The sequence below is a fragment of the Dermacentor variabilis genome, chromosome 3 (assembly GCF_050947875.1).
Source record: "Dermacentor variabilis isolate Ectoservices chromosome 3, ASM5094787v1, whole genome shotgun sequence".
Classification (NCBI taxonomy): Eukaryota; Metazoa; Arthropoda; class Arachnida; order Ixodida; family Ixodidae; genus Dermacentor; species Dermacentor variabilis.
In genome coordinates, this window is record NC_134570.1 from 221,993,124 (window position 1) to 222,017,707 (window position 24,584).

Genomic DNA, 24,584 nt, shown 5'->3' on the forward strand with positions numbered 1-24,584 from the left:
CGAATAGTGTAGAGAAGAAATCGTTGCATGCACTTCCAATCCCTGCTCTTTTCTCAGAGCCTGTGTACGACGCCGTGAATTTCTCGTGCGAAGATGCCTCCCAGCCTTTCAGAATTGCTTTTGATAAACCAGAGAAAAATGACACTGAAGTTGTATCATCTAATTTTATTGTTTTTGGCTCACCACTACTTTTGCGCACTCTATTTGAAGTCGAATGAAAAGTTGATAGTTACTGCCTTTCACAAGGCTACACAAACCTCGTATGCTTCTCTTTGCCTGGATACCTTCACCTGTTATCCAATTGTTCCCTGCCTATTCCTTGAGTTTCCATGGCATGAAGTGAGTAGTACAGTGCACCATTGATTTGTACATAAGCTAGAGCAGATTAGCGTCACTGGATGCGTCTGAAGCTAATGCGAAAAGAATTCGAACTAATGTGGGAGATGGGTTAGCACACTGTTATTGTGTACCCTATTTAAATCAATTTTAATGGATCCACGCTGCTGACATGCAAAGCTAAACCCGAGCGGCGCGAAGCAATGAATATGCTATCGTCAGATATGCCCTCAACTACAGCATTCTTCCGGGAAGTGCTGACTAAATAGCACAACGTCCAACGTGCGCATTGCACAAGCGCGTTGAGATGATACAATTTTTTAAAATGTTAAAATTCAACATTAAACCGTTAAATGTGTCTGAGGCCACTGATGTGTGATTAGGTATATTCTGATGAATGCCGGTAAGGACAAAATCTTTCATATTGTCACGTAGAAGGGACGGTGAAGAAACCAGCAAAATTGGGAATGACGAAACTGGCGTTGTTGCGGGTGAACCTGTGCTCTCAAAAACAGGCCACACTCAAAGAACAACGACGACGGCAAACACAGTCGGTGACCATCGAAAATCCGATCTGCCGGTCAAGCGCGTCGGCTTTTATGCAGGACTCATCGAACGTACATCGAAGAGAAGTGATTCTGAGACACATACCATTCAGGTGCATTTCACACGCCCTTGCATTTCACACGCCCAAGACTATGCCGAAGGGGCCAAAAGTCTACAGCTTTTATTCAGGGACAAAAAGGCACACAAAGCATTTTAAAGCAAAGTGAACATACAGCAATATATTCATTCTGTATGCATAACCTATTCATACCTTTAGACATAATTGTTAACTCGCTACTTTCTTCTCTTTAAATATAGAATAAACTTTGTCCTGTGTGTATATTGAAATATATTGTGTGTGTGTATGGTGTTTACAGTGAAAATTTAAAACAATGTTGAAGCAAAAAATACGGGTGAGGCAGCCACCGTTGGTACATTTAATGGGCTTGTTCTTTTGTCAATATTTGCAGAAATAAAACAAAGTATGAATTTAAATCCGTGCACGTCCACGCCAACCATGATGCATTAATCTATTAGACACAATAACATTTTAAGTGAAAAGGTCGACACAAGTCAAAAGTAACCTCAAATGATGTGGGTGACAAAACTCTGGCAATGGCACGTTGGGTGGGCGATGTAGGTGGCACGCTTCGGTGTCTGTGGTGTGTGCGTGTGGAGGGGGTGCCTCAGCCCCCCTTCACCCTATAAATCTCCGGAGCGGGTTCGGGCAACGCAGCCCCCACGTAGTCGGTGCCTATGGTTGATTGTTTCTTTCCTAGGGGAAAGAAACCTGTAACGTTTAAAGTGGCGAGTGTAAGTGACGTTTGAGGAGCCATCGTTGATTTGTGCACAAGATAGACCGGGAGCATGGTGCTTTCTTTGCGCGTCAAGCTCAATGCTAGACGCCTCCGAGACTGTCCGTTGAAACCACTCTGCGAAAGTGGCTTGACTCAACTTTCCTATACGCCATGCCTCCAGGCCTTGCCCTGATGTTCGTGCGCCTACTTGTTGGTGTCTTCGCAGGCGGTCCCTCGATGCTTCGGGCGCCGACGTTGTCTTCTTGGCTTGCGGCGTCTTCTAGGGGTCTTTTAAGTGCCGAGCTGACACCAGTACCATAGCCAGCACTCCCAGAGACGCCGCTGGCGTTCGGGGATGCGCCGGCAGCGTCCAGGTGCGCACTTGTACTAGGAGGGACGCTGCGCGCCCCCCCTCCCCCGTTTAGGCAATAGTGCGGACGCTCCGGCTACTTGAGAACTTACATCCTTTGCTGAGTCGTCTGTTACCTCATCCGATTTTGCTGTAGGGTCCGGCGGGCGGTGGACTGCTTCTGATCGATCGTCACTTCCTGAAGTTCAGGCATCGCAATGTACTCCAGTTCTGGTCCCATCTCCGCTACCTTTCGCTGCGTTCTCTGCCTCGGTCACGCTCATAATGTGCACCGTTGAATCCTGGTTACCAGAATCCTCGCTACCGTAGGAACGGATACACTGGGCTTCGACGCGACCTAAACGCCTGCTGTGTGAGCAGCGCGCCACTCGCGACGCACATGTGCCGAACCATGGCGGCGCAAGCGCGCTTAATATGCCGTCCTGGCGCAACAAACAGGGCTAGTTCACCGGCGACGCGAATCTGGTGTGGCAGGTCGTCACCTTTGAGAACCCTCTTGACCTTCAGGAGCACAGTTCGGGTCGTGGAACCTTTCTCATTTACTGGGAAGGAAGGATGTTATGAGAGTCCCATTTGGAACGGGGCGGAGGGTTGCGACGTCAAGGTCTCCCTATTATAGTGTCCGATGCACTAACAGGTTAAAAAAGAAGAAAAGAGAGAGAAGAAAACCAAACATGAATTTCCATCACCGAACTTTCTGACCCCCTATTGCGAACTTTGTTACTGTACGTCTGCGTTTTTCGTCGTTTCCCTACTTTTCTTCCAACAATAATGCAATCACCTCTTATTAATCTCTATGTGGACATGTTTACTTTCCCCTGCTCTCGTTGAAACCAAGCTATTCAAGGAGGCCAGTACTGCCTAAATGGACGGCTGCGCAAATATTTTGATGTTCTAATGAAACATGCTCCATAGTTTGCCTAGCTTTACAGCAGCAAACACATGCTTATTCTTCCTTTTTATATCTCGCATTACATGTGCGTGTCTTAAGGCATCCTGATCTCGCTTTGAAAAGTAATGAGCTTCCCTTTAAGTTATCATAAATTGTTTCTTCCCTGATGTCGTTTTTTTCTCTTAAGTAGTTGGTCATGGCAGGTTTATTTTCCACTGCTGCCACACATGGAATAATTTCAGCCTCTCTGGCTTCCCGCTTGACGTTCTTTGTTGCTTCGTTGCTCAACCTACAGGCCACATACTTGCTGATAAGCTTCCTAGTTCTTTTCCTCCACTGTGAATCCATGTTTTTGCTTTACAAATATCTGAACACTCTCCCAACCAATTTACTTTTTCCATATTCTTTAGTCGTTCTTCATAATCAATCTTTCTTTGAGCTTCCATCACTTCTAAACTAGTCCAGCCCATATCACCCTGCACAGCTTCATTTGTAGTCTTCCCGTGAGCGCCAAATGCGAGGCGTCCCACTGGCATCGAGTCCTGATTGTACCCCTGATTTCAAGCAAACAACCGCATTTCCAAAAGTAAGTTCTAGAAGCCTTACACCTTTCCACATACCCCGTAGCACCTCGTACCTATTGTATTCACATAGCGCTCTGTGCTTCATTATGGCGCCGCATCCCTCCCCTGTAGTGTTATTGTTTTTTCCTGCGTTTCTAGTATCTATTGCCTTCGTTTGTTCATACACCGAGGTATTTATGTTCTTTTACCCGAGGTATTTTCTGGCCTTGTATCGCCACTGTCTGTTCACTATTTCTATTGAATACCATAACACCTGATTTTCTAACACTAAACTGAAACCTAGATTCTCGCCTTCCTGCCCACAGTTATTAGCCACACGTTGCAAATCATGCTGCTTGTTAGCTAGCAACCCCGTTCCGCCCACATAAAATAAAACAGGAAGCTACTGCTCTACTACTGTACCCGCCTGTTTGTAAGAGAGATTAAACCCGATATTACTTCTTTCTAGCGCCCTCTCCGTCTTCATCATGTACATCATAAACAGCAGTGGGGGTAAAGGGCACATCTTCCTCATTCCCTTGTTGATAGCAACTTTCTCCTCGCTCTTCATCTCTTCTCATTCAAACCAAATAGCATTTTCTAGGTAAATCTCTCTCAAAAGTTGTTGACAATCGTCACCGAAGCTTTCCCCTTGCAGAATATCTCACGAAATCTTGCGCTCTACGTTGTCCTACGCTCCTGTAATGTCTATAAAGGCCACATATAACGGTCTGCTTTCTGCTCTTCATATTTCAATACACTGTGCAAGAACACATAAGTTATCATAAACGCTTACCTATTCTGAAGCCATTTACTCCCAAAATGCCATTATTCTCCGCCTATGCTTGCAGCTTTAATTTGGTTGCCTGCATTGCTAACCTGTATATTACCGATGCAATGGTCAACGGTCTCTACGAGGAAATTTTATCGTTCTCCCCCTTACCTTTATAAATTAAGTTATTTCTACTTTGTCGCCAATTGTCTGGTATTATTCTAACTTTTAAAAATTTTTCCACTGCTTCCACACGCCCGTGTTTTCAAGTGACCTCGGTCCCGTTGCCGAACGCAGCCAACACCTTGTGCACGTCGTCCTTTGCCACGTCGTGTGGCAACCAATGAAGCCGCAGCCTGACCTGCTGCTTCTACGTGTCGATGACGGTGCAGTGTCGCCCCTTGACCTGAAGTTTTTTTTTCAATCCAGCCAACCGCTTCGTCGCCTCCGGCCTGTTTATTGTCACGGCCCACGCGTGGTTGATCTGGTAGGCGCCCAAAGCTACAATGTCAGGGAGCAGCCCTTCCTTGTCCAAATCGTCCAGGAAACCTTCGACCCTGAAGGGCCACGCTCAGACATCTCCGTGCAAGAACAATGTGTTCAAAACGACACCTCCTATTGGCTAATGAGTCAAGATAACCTCAATATCCTTGTCGACTTTAGCCGGAGTCCTGTTACTGCTGCGCGCTGGAACCCCTCGTGAAGAGCGCGACATTCGGCGTTCGCTCACCTCGGTGGCTTAAGAGGGAGTGACTGACCCAAGCGACGCTTGCAGAGGAAAAATGCCCTATAAATGCGTTCTACCACGCGAGGAAACACGCGATGCGACATGCCCGCTGCGTAGCGTTGACACATGCACATTTTGCATTGCAGTTGGATATTATTACACTAGGTAGAACACCATGTAGCAGATGCACATGTAGCGCTACAAGGCAGTTGAAGAAGGTTTGAGGAACAAAAAGAACTTTAAAGAGATCTATACAAGAATGCCGGAAAATAATTACCGTCATAATTTGCCATTTCACATGCGCGCTGCATAGCGTCAATACGTACAGACTTTGTAATGCATTTCCGTTATGTTCAACAAGATGTGCCATCATGTAACAGCTGCGTATAGCTGTTTCATGCTGCGTGCAGCTGAACCTGGATGTCGCATGCTACGGGAGAATATGCCACCTTCCCGTTTCGAAGGGGATGCCATCATTATCATCCCCATCATCAACAGCAACGAACAACTTACCGTGCCACGAGTCAAGGGATGGAACATGTGCGTCACGTAGTGTGGATACCTGTCTTCCCTCTTCGATACACGTTATGGCACCTCCTCGCAAGGGACGAAGCCGAAAAATCGATTCGTGGAGCTGCGCGCGCGGCTGCAGCTCCACGGTCGAGCAGGTCGATGTACAGAGAGCAGGATTAGCTGCAGCTCACCGTTGACACCGGGCGGAGAGTTCAGTTCGTTCTCGTGAAAACAACGCCAACATACTTTGCCGCGAAGACCTGTTGTACATAGTGCCGAAAATAGAGCTCCTATGCAGCCGCTCCTCCAGCTTACCCTGTGACTACGCTGCCTGTGCCGTGCAGGCCTGTCACTTATTCTTTTATGTTATTGATCTTTAATTTTTCTCATTTAAGAAAGCTCTAGGAGAGCCGCTTCCTAAATGTGCACCAGGGGCGGTATTCTCGGGCGATCAGTTTCGGTGATATTGCCTTCACGTTACGTAGTGCTCAACCAGCCAATCAGTGCGCGCCTGATGGATGATGCGATAGCATCGCCGAAAGTGATCGTCCCAGAATACGCCCCCAGTATGATGAATCTCCGTAAGCAAGGTTTGTGTGTTGCAGCATTTATATTTCGTAATAAAATAAAGACGCATGTGAATGTTGCAACTGGGGGGATGTTAGGCATCGATCCGAAAGACCTCATCTGGTACCAGTAGATATCTGAAGAAATAAAAAACCCAGAATCCTCGGACGTCCCATATTTGCAGAAAATGTAACCACACCAACAATAGTTAGTCATGCGGTCGCCATTACTATTTGGTCTCACTTGTTCCTCCTTCTCTAAACCACCCTCTTGCGTTGTCATCTTTCTCGTTCGTCTTACGCTCCCCCCCCCCAAATAATTTTCTTTGTTCACCCCTCCTGGGGCGATAGCGGAGAACACTGCTTAAAGCAGCGAATTCTACCTGTCCGCTAATGAGGTACCCGTAAGCCTGAGCAAACCCTGTTGTACAAATGTTAGCACAAATTTGAATGAGCGGAGTTCTCTTGTAACGCTGCCGGGTAGTCGGTTCCGTACAAACACAATATCATTCAATGCAGTATCAACCCGGTGTTATTGGTGCCGCTTGTAAAATCGCAACTACATCGTTTTCCCATATATAGTTTCCTTCTCGTTGCTTGTAAGGCACTCAAACAGGCACATGTTGCCGTCAATTGCAAGTTCTTTGTGAGCTGGTAGCATGGGTACTTTGCCATTAACTGCAAGATGAGGGCCACAACCAAGGATATTAGAGTTTGTCCTGTTGTGGTGAGATAAAGTCGCTTCTGGACAGTTTTTACAACCTCCTTTAAACGTTTGGTACATAGAAATGTACTGCGTCAGATCACGAGTCACTCTCTCGGCCATTCCATTTACCTGCAGGTGATATGGAACAAGGCGTCGTAGCGTAAAGCGACAGCTATCTGCCAACTAGTGAGCTTCTTGCTCAGGGATTCGGGTCCATTGTCTGATATCAGCTATGAAAACATTGATCGATCAGGAAGGGCCATAATGCTGTTAGTGTCTTCTCTTTGAAGTTATGCTGCTACTATTCTGGTGTTCTTATCTATGACAAACTTAAAAGGTAGTGTTTTGCGGACTCCAGAACTCTTCTTCCGTCCAGCAAAATCTACGTGCACAACTACAAAGGGCTGGCCGAGCCTTTATGGCAAAACTAGTTCGTCAGGTCAAGGCCGGTACTTGGACTTGTTAACTTGGCGCAAGTGGTACGACTTGACGTAGTCTTCGATGTCTTTTTACTTATTTTTTCATGTGAACCTCTGAAGAAGTTTATTATACGTCCACCAGAAGCCGTCATGGCCACCACATTTATGGCTGTCACTTTATAGGTGACAGCCCTTTGGTGCCTTTGGTACCTTTGGTACCAGTGTCACTGGTACAGCGAACCTTGTATCCTCGAAGTGCAGGTGCTCATAGCATTCCCATAGTTTTGTTAAGTGGATCATTCGACATGGGACCTCAACCGCCAATGGAAATGGGGCAGCTGTGTCTGTAAAGTGACTGCCTGCACGGCCAAAGACCTGAAAGTCGCATTGCTGGAGTTCATTGATTTAATTGGCCAACCACCCTCTGGGCTCTGAGATAGTCCAAAGATGAGTTAGTGCTTGGTGATCAGTGTACAATTTGAAGTTCCTTCCATCGATGTATGAACACAAATAATGCAGGGCCTTTAATATGGCTAGTGCGTCTTTCTCAGTTGCAGCTGAGTAGGGTTGAATGCGTAGGAGTAGTATCCTAAAACCCGCAGTTGCTGAGTAGGACACGAGTTTAAATCTCTTTGGTATGGAACAACCCTTGCACCATAATTTGACGCATCCGTGTTGATGCCAACAGCTAAATTATGGTCTGGCAGCGTAATGACAGTGTCCGAGGATATACTTTGTACCAGTTCTTTATAAGCCTTTGCACAATCTTTAGCCTCGACAAAAGATACATCTTTCTTTGCGAGCTCCCTCAAGACTTGGCGCTCTTGGAAAAATCGTTAATGAAGCTCCTGAAGCGACGTGCGAGTCTCAGGAAGACCTTGAGGGAGTGAATGTCGTAGAGTTTTGTAAGTTTAATGATCCTTTGCATGGACTTCTGTTTAGTGCTCTTGGAAGCTCCGCCAACCACTCTTTTGAAAGAAACCCTTGACATGAACAACTCAATTTTCTTCGAATTCATCGTGAGGCCCACGTCACTAAGCGTTTGAAAAACTTTCTCCAGGTGTTCGGAGTGAATCGTTTCTGACCGTGAGTACACTAGGGTGTCATCAACGAAAATTTTGCAGAAGAGTCCCAAGTGTGGCTTCAGAACACTGTTCAATTTCTGAAAGGAGGGAGGAGACTTTTTCTGGTTAAATGGGAAGCTCACGTATGCATAAACATCAGACAGTGTAAGTAGTGCCGAGATCTCTACCTCCTCTCGCAAAAGCACTTGTGAGAAGTTATTGCAAAGGTCATGAGAAGAGAGAAAATTCACTGACGATTACGATACTGCCTAATGAGAAATTTGAGCGAAGCTCTATAAGTGTTTTGATTTCACGATATATCGAGACAAACAGTTTGAGAGAAACATGTAGCTTAGTTGGCAATCGCCGAAAATTTGAACTGCTGTTATACATGACTCGTTGAAAGTTCCAGTGTAATCGCTGGTAGCTCTTGGCTTCCAGAAAGTACTACGCAATTCGCGTCGGGCATACAATCAGATCATCAAACAGTCGCAAACCATGACACTGAAAACAAGCGCGAACGAGACCAAACGAAGCAAACCAAATGAGCGCGAGTGAGAGCTTACGCAAGCAGACGATAGTAAGAAACTAGCGCTTGGGTTGAGACCAGATGCCAGTACGCTCCTAGCGGTCTCGCGGGTCCGAATCAAACCAGTTTCCCGCACACACGGCACTAAAGCACGCTCCAACGTCACTGAAGGGGTGGCTCGGATTGGTGTCCGCCGTTCGCGGCTCACGTCTTCCGCTCCGCGTTTGCTCTTTCGCTGCTGTGCTGGTTCGCTCGGTTACACTGCCGTCGCTCGCCGCAGGAATGGGCCAAGAAGAGATGCGCTCTAAAAGCTTTGCCACCTCTCGTCTCAATAATTATGTTGTGTATATGTGGCACAGAAAGCGGGGAGAGGTTGGTCTGTTTATCTGGCTGCAGTCGGTGCACAGACAAAATGTGCCATCCTCTTTTGGCGCAATAGTGATGGGAGGAGCAAAAGATGTAGAAGGGTATCGACGCCAACGTCAAGCATTTTGTGCAACTTTTCTTGCAGGGAAAGCTTCTTGCCTCTCGACATGGTGTAGGCTTCCCGGTTTGCTACAGCGTACCTTGTAGCTCGAATGGGACTTGAAACTTTGACGTCACTTTGGGTAGCCTTCAACAAAAAGCAGCTCTGGGTACACCCGAGTGACTTCTTCTGCTGCAGTGGGCTTCCGAGGGTTTCCATCCAGGATTGCGAAGGAAGGGAACCGCGGATCTTCTAGAATTGTGACTTGGTGATCGCAGCAGAGGTATAAGTGGAGCTTTTGCATTACCAGATGGGACAAAAGCATATAGAACTTCACACCGCTAGGACTTTTACACACCGCTAAAAGCTAAGACTTTTACGGGTGTGCTCTAGCCCTGACGTGTAGTGAGCACATCCACCCATTCTTTGCGCCCTTATTTGTTTCCTTCGTACCCGTAGACGGTGAAAGGATGATTTTTGGTTATATTTAGCTCTGGTACCTCGTTCTTATAGACCACAGTAATTGAGGCTTCGCTGTCGACGAGTGCTTTCACATCCTTTCCACTTGCTTGTACGGGAGCACATATTACTTCAAGATTAAGAATGGCGCGACACGAAATACACGGACATGAAGTGACTGGACGTGTGGCAACTTCCAACTGATTTATTCAGGAAAGCCTTCGCCGAAGAAAACATCAGGCGCATCCGTATGCAGACAGCATTCAGCACAAAGTGCAACCAAGAAGGACCAATATTATATACATAGCCGCACCTATAAACAGCTACTCATCTTGAGCCATTCGCTTTATATCCATGCATTTCGTGTAGTGTCATTCTTAACCTTGTACTATGTAGCAACTAGCCCGGCAAAGAGTTTTAGTCAACTTATATCAGCTTGGCCCGATCAGTGAGGAAACTTCTTTCCTTTAGGTGCAGTGGGAGGTCCCCAGGCTTTTTAAGTATATTATATTTCTGCTGTTTAGAAATATATTTCACAGATGAACCAGGTGTGCCGCCTCCCTTCCAATAACTATCGCCTAGGGAAATGTGATACAAGATATATGTCGTTCACATTTGCTTCTGATGTCGCATGTTATCGTTTGGTAGGACGCTCTGGCGAGCTTGTTGGTTCATAGCTTTAGACGTTTCTTATAAATGCGCGAAAAAAACAAGGATACAAGAAAGAAACACACACCTCACCACGAGCACAGACTGCTAACTCTTTATTTTTTTTAACGCAAGCAACACACATATATTTCATTTAGGAAACTGCACTTGTCGGCATTGTCACTCTAACAGGTGTCAATAAAGGTAAAGACGTAAAAGATTATCTGCTGGGTAACACTGTAGTCCGAGATAGCGACAAGCGATCACCAAAATAAATATGAACCATTCTTTCAGCATCATCAAAAGACAGAGAGATAACGTAGAGAAACAGGGGAAGAAAAACAGGAAAAGAGCGTGAGTATGTGAAGAAGACGGATATTGACAAATAACAAATAACCAGTGTAAAGACGAAGGATGCTGCCATAAAATAGTTTGGAGAAAGCAAAAAAGCCAAAAAAAACATAACAGCAAACAGTGAATATCGCGGCGATCAACAAATGTGGCAATGACGTCATGAAAGCATAAAGGCTCAGAATATGGCCTAATGAAAACAACCATGGAAAGGGGGGGGACGGCAACTTTCGAATTTACAAACGTGACTATGGAAGGAGTGAAACCTGGTGAAAAAGCTAAACCTCGGCGGCATTCACAGCACAAAACACCTACAACAAACAAAACAAAAAACCAAAAGAACCTTAGACCGTCAAAGGGATTTTTTTTAAAGTATATTTCAGAAAATTGACTTCTGGAAGCACGTAGAAAGATGGTATGCTGATACGTTTGCTGCCATGTTTTCAGTATGTAGAACGCTTCGACAATCTCTCTTTCCGCCTGATCCCTCGAATAGAACAGGAACGTTGTGTTCTGAAAAATTAGTTTAGAAGGGTTGTTTCTTCCATCCTGTTTTTTTTTCTTTGGAATCTATCACACCGCTCCATCAAAGTGGTCCTGCTTTGTTCTGTACATGCCACTGGTGTTCCCGTGCCCTTTCATTGAAACACCTGCCCTTTTGTCAAATATAGATGTTGTCACATGTCACTACCCCCCAAACACAATCTGTGTAGTGCATTTCGTGCATGGTGAACACTGTGGTTTACTCTTTCTCTTGCCGGTCACCATGGGGCACACTCTACTGAGCTGGCATGGAGCCGAAACCATGACATTGACACCGCAGCGGCTTGCTACTTTTTGATGTGCGAAACTCGATTAATATAGGGCGTGACCAGCAGTTTTTCTTTCCTAATACCCTCTTTTTGTTGCTTTTTACCTTCATGTTTATGCAAAAGGCTTTCGCAGGCGCCTGTGATTAAACTCTGAGGGTAACCAATCGAGAGGAAGCGCCGAACTTGCTGGTTGAAACTGGTTTCTAACTTATGCTGGCGTGATTTTTCCAGGGCGGACTTACAAGTTAGGGTTATGTTGACTCTCTAAACTAGTTTGGAATGTGCACTTTCTTATGGGATCTCTCCTTATTCTGATGATGCTGCAAAATCGTTCATGGTTATTTTGGGGATCGCTTGTCGCAATGTTGGACTACACATTTACCGAGCAGATAAGTTTTACGTCTTTATGTTAATCGGCACATGTGAGAGTGACAATGCGGAGACGTGCACAGGTTCCCGAATCCAATATATGTATATTGCTTGGTTTCCAAAAATAAACAGTTCGCAGTCAGAGGTCGTGGTGTGGTGTTGCTTTCTTGTGCCCTCGTTTTTTTGGCGCAGTTGTAAGAAACGTCTAAAGCATGTTGTCGTTCCTTAACTAATAATTGCTTCCTAATTGGCAGCAGGTCTTCTAGTGTTTGAGGCATCCCAAACTGAACTTGATGCTGTGTCCGCTAGGGAAGTACCAGTATAATGAGGGGCATTCTGACAGTGCAGAATCTGCTGCCTGCAAAAGCCTCCCCTTTTAAGATATATAATGATGCACAGGGCCGGAAACATACGTGCAATTTACCACACTTTCTTAACTTTGAAGCCTATTCTCTGAAAATGAGCTCGAGAAGTTTTTCCTCTAGTCTACCCAAGGATGTCATGCCTTTCTGTCACTCGGATCTCACACCAAGTCATCGCGATGGCTCCGAAATCCAACCGCATGTTCATAACATTCTCAACATTATCCTGCAAACAATTACCGTCACTGGCGTGTTCACGGAAATCAAGCCATGCTTGAGCACGCCCTGTAAATGACCCGCCGAAGATATCCGGTTGAGTAAATTCTATTAGCGTCTTCAGAGACAATTGCATACCCGTTCGCATTATGAGCTTCAACGGCTGCTGTGGCCGGTCGCTGTATTTTCTCGTAAGTGAAACGGATCTCGGAAAATATCTTTTGTTCCAGAAACAACTTTTTCTTTTTCGTAGGAAACCATTTCCCCGTAAAATCGTGTCCCAATGCTCCTTATAAGTTTGCGCAGATAGCCACTTAATGTACCTGGTCGTTGCTGTTACAGTGAAGTTCTTTTTGCCTATGATCCTGAGAGTTCTTCGTGGCGTAACGTCGACCGGAAATTATCATCATCTGTGGCTCAAACCACCGAATGCAATGGCTGATATCTCCGTAAGGAGAAAGCTACAAGCACTCAGCGGAGTGAATCGAATAGTGCATAGATTCTTTGTAATCACGCATAAACATGCGTAACAACATATGTTTAACACTTTAATGATGACAAATATAAATACCAAGAAAACATGTTTTTTCCCTTCTAAATAGGCAAGACCCATCACGAATATGCATAGTCAACGAAAGAAATTCATATTTTTCACAAGTTTTTTCAGCAATAAGGGGAATATCTCAGGCAGGAAACTGGCAATGGGCTTCACCCCAAGCCATCTAAGGTTTCATGTTAAATTTTCTTTCTTTATTGTTTCACGGATTCTCTCCGTGTAGGGGGCAGAGGTAAAGGCAAAATGCCTGACAGAGCCTCTGCGCCCCTACAGTTCAAGGCAGCATGACATATCATTCACACACATATTTGTCGAACCTATCTTTAACACACAGCACACAGCAACGAAAAATTCAATTATTCAGGACACATGTGTCCAAAGCATTACTTTTGCTTCAGCGGGATAGATTTCGAAAAAGCAGAAGATACATATGCAATAAGTATTATATAACAATAAAATTGGCTTACACCAGAAGTCAACAAAGAAAAAAAAACCCATAGAATCACTTGCTCGAAAATAAATAGCACATACAGTAAGTAGAGCAGTACATTGAAACATTTCAGAAAAAAATAAACGAAGGTTTAGACTGATACACAATGTAAATGCCGAAACAATGGCAAACATGATTTACAAGCGCTGAGAAAAATGTAACATAACTGAGGTTACATGTGTTATCAGGGATGAGCACAAGTTACTCAAAATGAAAATGCAATGTCACTGCCCACTAATAGGTTTTTACAGTCATTTTTGAAACTTGTATAGGTAGCTTTGTATAGGTAGCTTTCATCATGTGTGAACCATAGGCGTACATGTCATTTGCTTTGTATCGCACGTGTGCGACATCACTGCAGGTGTATATGTTGCATGTGTCCTCTGACCTTGCTTTCGCTAGACATCAGGTGGCTCAAAGCAACGATCGAAACCACAGAATTGGTGATAAGGTGTTCCTGCGACTACATGCAATGCGAAGCACGTAGCGCTCCCCGCATACGTTTCCCCGTAAAGATTACTGCTGCGCAAACTGCCGTGGCGACGGCTGCTTGGCTGTAGTATACGAAACAGGGAGTGATGTAACTTGGTACGTAAAAAAAGAACCCGCCTAGCAATTCGCATTGTGACAATGCTATGGGAAGGCCACGTAGAGTGAAGTCTCCTGAAGAGCAGCGTGCATATGAGCAGAAGCAAATTTCTCTTCTCTGTGATCCGACCTTTGTAGGTGCACGAAGCAGCGGCGCAAGCCAAGTCGAAGACCGTCGAAACTTCTTAGGCTAACTATTAGGTAAAGTACATATGAATGTCACCACGTGAACAATTTCAATCTACGTCGCTGTGGGTACTCCTAGTACTCATTTGCTGCTTCGCTGTCCAACCACTTTCACAGAGTAGACACGAGACCATTTTTTATCTTGAGAGTACTCAACGCTGCTGGGTCGCCAAATGGCATGTAGGCACTGCTTAAGGCAGTGTTCCCGCTAACAGCACGACAGGACAACAGGACAACAGGACGCTCCTCAACTTGACACCATCTATGTGGGTGGCTGTGACGTTGACACATTGTACTTGGGACATTGGAGTGATCCATCAAGTGATTAGGATGTAGTATACAATAGGGTCTCTATTACTGTTTATTCTCACTCCTTCCTCCTCAACCTATATAAAGCGTTCTCTTGGGTCGTTACGCGTACCATTGTTTGCTACCGTTATCCTGCTGGTATTTTCAAAGAGCTAACATCTGGTTGTATATGCCTCTGCTACATCTGAAAATTCGACTTCGATGTCCACGGAAGCTTATTAGGGTTACTCACCGTGGTTGCTCAGTGGCTATGGTGTTGGGCTGCTGTGCACGAGGTAGCGGGATGGAATCCCGGCCACGGCGGCCGCATTTCGATGGGGGCGAAATGCGAAAACACCCGTGTACTTAGATTTAGGGGCACGTTAAAGAACCCCAGGTGGTCGAAATTTTCGGAGTCCTCCACTACGGCGTTCCTCATAATCAGAAAGTGGTTTTGGCACATAAAACCCCATAATTTTTTTTAATCACCTAGGGTTGTCCGTAGTATAATTGACCTAGTGCGGATGTTCTGCAGACATTCTTATATGAAGTAATTGTCAGTTGGGTGTCTGTTGAACATTCCTGGTCTAATTGGTATTTACCACAAGGAGCGCATGTTTATTACAGGGGTATGTATACTGCCGGGCAGTGCTAACCTCTCTAACCTTCGAGACAGCCCCATTACAATGCCTTCTAGCTCCTCTATGATTTAACAGAACATCGCTAGAAATTTCTTTAAGAATGAACATTGCTAATACTTCTTTCTAACGACATCCTGTCCAGATCTCGAAAGTTTATCACTCTCTTTATTGGCTTAAACAGATGTGACTACCACTTTGGTGAAGTGCTCTATACTCTCTTATAGGTGTCATTGTATTGCAAGATATTGCAAGCATGTGTGAGCCTCATGGTGGTCAAGTCATGTTCCAACAGAAAAGTAGCTCATGCCGCACTACAAAAATGTAATCGGGACAAGAAATGAAGGTGGTCATACGTTAATGTCGTAACCCGTTGCCAGTATTGTCGTGGCTTTCAAATTGCAAATGCGCTTCTCTGCAGATGCATTATTCAGGGACGCCTGGCTTGCACCAAGGCCGATCGCAGGCGGATCCTACCTGGGAACGCTAACCGGTGGCGCTGCCGCTAACAAGACTGGCAGTCACGTGGCCAGCAGTAGCAGCACTGGGAGCAGAACCACGCTATCGCTTGTTGTTGCTGAGCAGCCGGAATGCTCGGTTGCGACCTCACCGCTGGCGGTCGAGCCATACCCGTGCGCGACGGGTTTCAGAACTTCCACGCCTTCAGTGGCGGGGCTTGGCGCAGGCGGTCGATCTCGGCCGCTGACCAAGCCTCCGTACTCGTACGTTGCTCTCATAGACATGGTCCTAAAGGACGCACCGGACGGAAAGCTTACGCTGAGCGAAATCTACAAAGCCATCATGGCCCGGTTTCCATACTTCAAGAAGGAACAACGCGGATGGCAGAACTCTATTCGTCACAACCTCAGCCTGAACGAATGCTTCGTTAAGGTGTGTTGCTTTTTTCATCTTCTTGGCCTTGTCTAGGTAAAGCATAAGGGGGCAAGCACTTCTTATCGCTTAACATTCCCTTTGTGGCAAGTTGTTTTTCTACACAGCCTGATCAGAAATTTTGAGTGTAGCTCAACGTGCCCGTTCTCTCTTCGGATTGTTTGTATTGAGACAACCGTAGAGCGAGAAATGGTTGGGAAACCTGTATCATATGGAATATTGGGTATGACACGATCAATGGAAACACACACGGCTTGTGAACATATCTTTCCTTTGCCTTGCTCAACAACGCCAAGCAGGTGCAGTGGTAATATATGTCTTCTCGTATGCAGAAAAATGTCAACAATACAAGCGCTACATTCTGTCATTGAGTGATTCATTTGCATTGTTTCTAGCACCAAGCGTTCCGTAACTGCATTGACTATATATATATATATATATATATATATATATATATATATATATATATATATATATATATATATATATATATATATATATATATATATATATATATATATATATATACTCTGCTGAAAATAAGCGCTTCCTTCTGCGTGGAGACACTGCTTGTCAGAGGTGCCGCGAGCGCCGCCAGCGTAATACCCCTGTCAAGCGGGCAAGTTAAGTGCACTTACTGGGAGTGCACTTCGGGACCTTGAGTCACACTTTAGGCAACGCGCTTCTTAACGGGAAAACAGAGTGCACTCCCAGTAAAAAAAAATGGCGACAGACTAAGAGCGCGTTTTTAAAGGTGTAAATTAACAAGAGAAAGCTGCTAAAAAGCGATTGTTTTAAGTAGAATTATATATAAAAACAAACTTCATCTATTTGTCTCAACAAAAAACGAAGACGTTCTTATTATAAATCTGTTGCAAGTCAATGCTGGCCAAGACGAATGCCTAGCAAATCCAAAACAACATGGCGGCGTGCGGCGAGGCGGCAGTTGATCCTGCTAGAACAGAATATGAGCAGTTATATTTGAGCAAAGACGGCGAGTTCGATATTTAGCTACACTGCAAAATGCCACGCACACGGCTCAAAGCACGACCGGCATGGTCCCCCCCACCCCCCAGCACGCTTTCACACCAAAATAAACACGAACTGAATGAACCTGGCGGCGCCGCAGTGCCGCATCATTCTGGCGCCGTTAGTTGCGTACATGATAAATTCGTTTCTTTATTGTGCTATTTCGCTTTTCGCTAAACACAAATTATATTGTTAAAAGCTGTTCACTAACTGAAATGAACTTCTGTGTCCTTTTTCTATCCATTACATTTTGCGTCCTTGAAAGCGTTGGCGGCGAGGCTACGTACTCGGCCAGCAAAGTGCGTTCCGTGAACGTACTCCGACTTGAGTGCACTCATCTGAGAGTACACTCCGCTGCGACGTTAAGATTTGGGAAAGTGCACTTAAAAACTGAGTGCACTCGCCGTAAGTGCACTTAACTTGCCCGCTTGACAGGGGTATAAGAGTGGCGACACGAGCAACCTAGGAAAGCCGCAGCCTTATACGCCGACACGAATGCTAGTGGCGAGAAGCAGCACCTGTGGCACGAACCTATCGACAGCCATGGCACGTATGCTAGCTGTTCTCGACCAAGAAACACGTAAGTGGGCCGCTTACCTAGTAAAGGTTGAGGCGCATTTTGAAACAAGCGAAGTCACCGATGATGCCAAGAGAGCTTTGTTGTTCGCGGCGCTGCGGTCATAGAGGACACGTCTCGCGGCAGATTGGCACCGCTTCAGCCGGACTCTCACAGCTACTACGAAGTTGTAGTTTCGGTAAATGAGTTTTCTAACCCAAAGCCTAATGATATCTCGGAGAGCTTCAAGTTTATCCATCCTACCAGCAAGAAGAAGAGTCCTTAGTTCATTATCTCGACGGTGATTGTCGGGATACGTAAGCTTGATCAGAAGTGCATTTGTTCGCTGGTGTTAGACAGGACGCTTAGGGATAGCACTGCATGGGGTGTCCGTTCAGAAAGTTTGCAAAAGTAGCTACTGCCGAAGAAGTACTTAGCACTTAAAGAATCTGAAGCCCTTCCCTCGCTGCGAAAACCGCAAAACACGGGTCGCAGCAGATACATAGGCAGTGGTATGCGTGCGAACACAAGTGATGCAAACAGAACGGTATACCGAACAGCAGAAAACTCAAGAGAAAGTGACCACAGCAGCACATTGCAAATCTGGTCCATCATGGGCCTTGACGAAGCGCCTTAGGCAGTTTATCGCGTTGGATGCAGGTACCCATATGGATGGACATTGATATTGGCTCTCCAGCTTGTATCTTTCCAAGAGTAACGTATGAAGTACACCGTGACCGTTGGTTTCGGCTGCAAAGTGCATCGTTAAAGCTTTTCTCAAAACAACCAGTACTGGGCGTTTTGGCAATGAAGCCTGCTTATGAGTCGCTAGAAGTTAATTGCACCCTGACGGTATTGGATTGTGAAGGTCCCAGCCTGTGCGGCCGGAACTTATTGCCGAAGCTTGCAGCAGAAGCTACTCCGGGTCCTGCACGTGATGACGCAACCAAGCGCGACAAGTAAGCGAGAACCGGTAGGAACCCGTGCCATAAGAGAAGAGTATGCAGACGGGTTCGCCGAAGGCATAGAACACTTGAAGGTATCGCCGCGTCGCCGCTCCGTTGACATTAGGCACAAAACACTAACAAAATTTTGCAAGGCAAGAAAAGTTGCCTTTGCTCTAACAAGTTTTCTTCTGAGCTGGATAGGCTGGAGCAAAACGGCCTAATATCGCCAGTCCCTTATGCGGAGTGGGCAACACCGATAGTCCTGGTACTTAAAAGTCCCGGCGTGTGCATACTTGTCTCTTAAGGGACATTAAAGCGTGTGTGTGAAATGAAAATGTACCCTCTACCAGCCATAAACGACATCTTCACAAACTTGCGTAGTAGACAGCACTTCTGTATTGTGGATCGAGACGCCTACAACCAGATTGTACTGGAACAAAGCTCGCGAAAGCTGGCCGTTGTAGACACGCATAAAGGATTATTTTTTTTATAATAGGTTGCCGCTTGGAATCTTGCCAGCACCGGCGATATTTCAGAGAATGACTGAGTCAATATTGCACGGAATACAAAGGGTACAAGCATATCTGGACTACGTTTTGATAGCAGAGACTGCGGAAAAGTTCAACGTAATCCTGCGAGTGGCGTTGCAGAAATTTGAAGTGCATGGCATTAAACTGCGCTCTGACAAGTGCCAGATAAACTGGGCCACGGTGAAGTATCTAGGCCACTGTACCGACGAAGAGGGATTGAACCCAAATAAAAAAAACACCGGGGCCATCAGGCTCGTCCCAGCCCCTTGAAATGTTACAGATATACGATCGTTCCTGGGTACGCTGGCACTTTAAAAGAAATTTTTACAGAATGTTTCGACGCTACTGGCCACTTCGTACCGACTTCTGGAAAACGCAACGAGATGGTCATGAGATGCAATAGAAGAAGATGCATTCCAGAAGGCTAAAGATGCTTTGTGTGCTGCGCCAGTGCTGACTCACTTGAATCCAATGAAAAAGCTATTCTTGGAACGGGATGGCTGATGATCTGGTGTAGGAGCCGCTCTTGGTCATGGAACTGATGGACAGTGTTGACCAGTTGGATTTCGGTCGCGAACGCTGACAGCTGCAGAAAAGAAATGTTCCCCCGGATTGGAGCGAGAGGCTCTTATTGGCGGCGTTACGCAGTTCTGCGGTCACCTACTGGTGCACAGAGTCTACTTCAATTACAGACCACGAGCCATTATTATAAGGACGGAGCGGAAAACAAATGCAGCCTAGACCGGGTTAACTATCGTGTAACGCTGATGCATGAGGCCGCATACTTAAACCCGTGCAGCATGAAGCAGAGCCGGAGGTCATCACGCCCGTCGTTCTGGACCTACAGGACCTCCTTGCACTGCTTGCGACACAGTTGCAAGCAACCACGGCGACAGATGACGCCATCTCTCGAGCATTCAAGTACACGCGCAATGGTTGGCCGCGTACTAGTAAAAGGATCAGCTAGCTCGCAGGATATTAAAAGAAAGGGTGCGAGCTGTTAGAAGAAAACGATTTATTGCACTGGGCCATCGCGTGGTCATACCTACAGCATCCTGCAGGAAGTTTTTCATGTTACTGCATCAAGCCCATCAGAGAGTGTTGTCTAAGGTGAGAGCAAGGTCAGCACTTTCGTGGCCCTCTTTGGACCATGAAATCTAGCGCGTCGCTGGCACCTGTAGTAACTGTGTTCAAGCACTGTTCATGACTAAAGTACCCGCTCCCGTGAACTCGCCGGAGGCAGGAGAAGGGTGGTTACGCCAATACACAGACTATACGTGGCCACTGCACGGCAATATTGTTTTAATTGGGGTGCATTCCCACAGTAAATGGCTCGAGGCTATTTCTGTAGCGTGTGCAAATTTCCGTAGCAGTGTCAGAGCTCTGAGAGCAATGTTTTCCCCGTTCGGTGTACCACACACACAGTGGTGCCACATAAGTGAGCCCCTTTCACAGGCTCCGTGAGTCCACGCAACGGAACAACATCGTATATAGGGCAACAGCCTCCGATCACCCACAGATTAATTGTCTTGCTGAGTGCGATGTGCGGACGGTAAATGATGGATTACAGAAGAGCGGAATCGCCGAATGAGTTACTTCTTTGGCTCACGTCTTGTGTAACTATAAAAGTACTCTTGTCTGTCTGTCTGTCTGTCTGTCTGTCTTTTTTATTGAAATGAAAATAAATAAAAGAGACGTAGTCACCTTATAAATGGTGACGGCTACTCATTTTCTCATAGCGGAAACAACAATATAAAAAATACGCAGGAAAATGAAAAGAAATCACTTCATACGGTCAGAAATCAACAGCACAGTCCTATACGCCCATGCACATAACAGTATAAAAGTCAAATGCAAGTTGCGCCACAATGAGTTCGTAAACAGTCACAAACACACACAAACGGCCGTTATGTAGTGAGCATATAAACCGATGAGGAATTACACAGTGTTAAAATAATTCACGCATAACAAATGTATAACACGTATCATACAAGTACTAATAATTACAAATAATAGAAGAACGTTATAGTAGTATCGTGTTATTCTTCAGTGCAACACCTAGTATTTGTTAAGGATGCCTGTTCATAAAAATGTTCAAGTGCGTTCAATGCTTTTCGCTGTGCTTTTTTAGGTGGCCATGGGCCCAGCAATTTTGCGACTGGGAAAGGCCGGTGAGAATCAATGGAGTGCTGCTCCTGTTCTAGCTGCCGTCTTTGCATCTCGTATATCGGGCATTCGAGGAGTAGATGGCGAACATCCTCATCGTCGTGGCCACAGGAGCAAGTCTGGCAAGGAGCCCGCTTGAGGCGATATAGGAAATGCTTGGTTTATGCTGTCCCAAGGCGCAGTCGATGAATTAGCGTCTCGGTACTTTTAGAAAGTTGTACACCCAGCTGGTATTTGAGTTGAGGGACCACTTCGTAAAGGATTGATTCCTTAGTGTTTTCATTAAACCATGTTCACCTACACAAGTCTTTCTTTAGTACTCTCAATATCCATTTTGTCTCCATTGGTGATAAATGGATGAGTTGAATTTCTGCATCCTTAAGAGCCGATTTTGCCAATGAGTCCGCTAGTTCGTTGCCTGCTATACCAGCATGGCCCGGGACCCACTGTAATATCACTTCATGTTTCCTTTCATTAGCCTGAGTTAAACTTTTCAGTACTGCTCATGTTATTCATGTGTGTGTGGTTGGTTGTCATCAATATTTTCAAGACATGCTAAAGCCGATAAAGAGTCTGTGCAAATTACCCCCACTTTGTGGGTGTCTCATATCTTTTGATAAAATGAATGGCTTGGAGAATTGCCACTAATTGCTCTATTGTTGGTGACGACGTGTGTCCTAATCGACAAGCGTACTCTACCTCTAAGGATGGTATAACATATGCTGCAGTCACACTTTCTTTGAATACAGAACCGTCTGTGTAGACGTGAATAGATTCCTGGTACTTGTCAAGTAGGTGATGAGGCGCTAATTGACTGTCTGTCTTCTTACGCCGATACTGTGGCTCAACTTGTCTATCAGCTTGAGCTAGTAAGCATGTGCTCGTGGTCCTGATACGGTGATGATCTTTCCATCGCCGTCACTCCTGCTTCGTGATCCGACTCCCGTAACATCGTCGTCTTTACACCTTCTATGCCGGCTTAGTAGCACGAGTTTAATACGTAGGTGCTCGTGTGTTTTTATGCATTCGCTGCCATTGCATCATCGCTATTCCAGGTTTGTCGTCCGACTCTCGTCATGCCTTCGTTGTAACATCATCACCGTCATACTGCCGTCATTCATTGGTTGTGATACCGCCGTCGTGATGCCATGTTGGTCGTTCCAGCGTATAGTTCTAGCTTCGTTACCCGATACTCGTCATGCCGTCGTCGTCATGTGATCGTCGTCTCGCCATCCTCGTCATCAGGCTTCGTAATACAATCATCGACACGCCGTGGTCTTCAAACGCTCGTCTCCATCCCATTTTCCTCATACCGTTGCCATGCCATTGCCTTCATTGAGTCATTCTCACACAGCTGTCATCACGAATTCGATCACGTACCTTCGTCATGGTGCCATCACGATCCTTCCATTATTGCTACTCTAACTTCCGTCTCGAATCTCGCCGTCATCATCACGCCATCACCATCAAGCAGTCATAATCATACCATTGCCATCATGCCGTCGTGATTATACTGCCTTCGTCGCTCCAAGAAATTAATCTTTGTTTGCCATTCAAACGCGATTATGGTGCTGCCGCCATACCATGGTAGCATGACAGCGACTATCATGCATCTGTTGTCCTTCCGTCGTTTGTCATGCCGTCGTGGTCGCTCCAACTTCATCATTCAAGTTTTGGCGTGCAGTCGTCGTGACGCTGTCGTCGTAGTGCCATTGTAGTCAAACACTCATTGCCATCGCATCGTCGTCTTACAATCGTCAGCGCGTCGTCGTCATACAGTCATCGCGATGCATTTATTGTAATGTCGTCAGCATGATGCCAACGCGGTCGTTTCTTCTTCGTCATTCTAAATTCGACATCCAAGTCTCGACAGGAAGCGGTCGCCATGCCATCAACGCCATACAGTTGTCGTTACACCATTGTCATCATGCTGTCGTCGTAATGGTATCGTTTTACCATCGTCATCACATAAGTAACGTCACCCCATTGTCCTTAATTGATGCCGTCCCGCAGCTCCTCTCGATTCATCGACCACATTCCTTCTTCGTCATTTCATCGTAACTATGCCGTCTTAAATCAATCGTAATTATGTGCCGTTGTCATACCGTCGTCGTCATTTGCGTCTGTGTGAGACAGACAATGCAACCACTGTGAACCATCGTCGTCATGCCGTCGTGGTCGTGCCATCGCCGTGATTTCAACTTAGCCATCCGGTTGCCGCCATGCCAGCGTCGTCATGGCTACGTTGTTCACTCGTCATTATCCCGTTGCCACCACGTTGTCGTCAAGCGTAGCCATTACACCAATGTAATCATTTAGGAATTGTCATCTCATTGTCGTCATAGGGCTGTCGTCATACCGCGTTTTTGTTCCTTCCACATAAGTCTATTGTCGTGGCTGCTTCGGCGTTATACAGTCGTCGTCATGCCTTCATAGTGATGGGCGACTTGAGTGTCATAGCAAAGCGGGGCTATACCGTAGAACGTACCACACAGCCGAAGAATCGCAAGTCTCACAGTAATCACTAAAGATGCTAAGCAAACGTCACTAAATAAATACTGTATCCCACTACATTGCTCAAATGGCAATCGCATTACCGTCGATAGCCATCGTTAGATGAGTTCTGCAGTAATTTTCCTTAAATAATTTTTGCGTAGTGTCCCAACCGAATGCGACGGCTGGTTGGTACCCTAAACTAGCAGCCTCAAGCTCAGAAGCATGTTTTAGTAACTTACTCACCACGCCGGGTACCGGCACTGAAACTGCTATGTTTTTTAGAAGTCGCGTGACCAATGATGATTTGTGACTGTCGATGGCCTCAGAAGACGCCCAAAGTGCGAGTCACCTACCTCAAGCAACCTTCTATGGTGGCAGAATGGCTACGCAGCCTTCTGTTGCAGAGTACGAAGTCACAGATTGAAGTGTTGGCGGCGGCAGCCTCACGACCGCGGGGACAGAATCAAAAACATGCTCGCGGGTGCTGCTTTAAATCCGCGTCAAAAACGTCAGGTGGTTTAAATTAATACGGATCCACCTGCTACGTCACATGTCCCCTCTGCGTGCTGCTTTGATTCCCTAAGCCCTACAATTTTGAAGAGCCGCTCTCGAAAAGACAATCTCAGTCTTTGGTTCGCACCTCCATTAGCCCACAATGGGTTTTGGTACGCGGTACCTGCTTCCTGTAGGGTGCACCATGAGGTTAGTCGACTGCGGAACGTCGGGGTCCCTGAAGACAC

At 45.9% G+C, this 24,584-nt stretch overlaps 1 protein-coding gene across 1 annotated transcript in view; it reads left to right on the forward strand.

Annotated features, from left to right (window-relative positions):
* The window catches only part of LOC142574428 (uncharacterized), a 45,969-nt gene that overhangs the window by 10,462 nt on the left and 10,923 nt on the right, over positions 1 to 24,584 (forward strand). Inside the window, exon 2 of the mRNA XM_075683513.1 lies at positions 15,651 to 16,120. Within this exon, the coding sequence (XP_075539628.1) occupies positions 15,651 to 16,120 (470 nt within the window). The remainder of the gene's footprint in view (positions 1 to 15,650; positions 16,121 to 24,584) is intronic.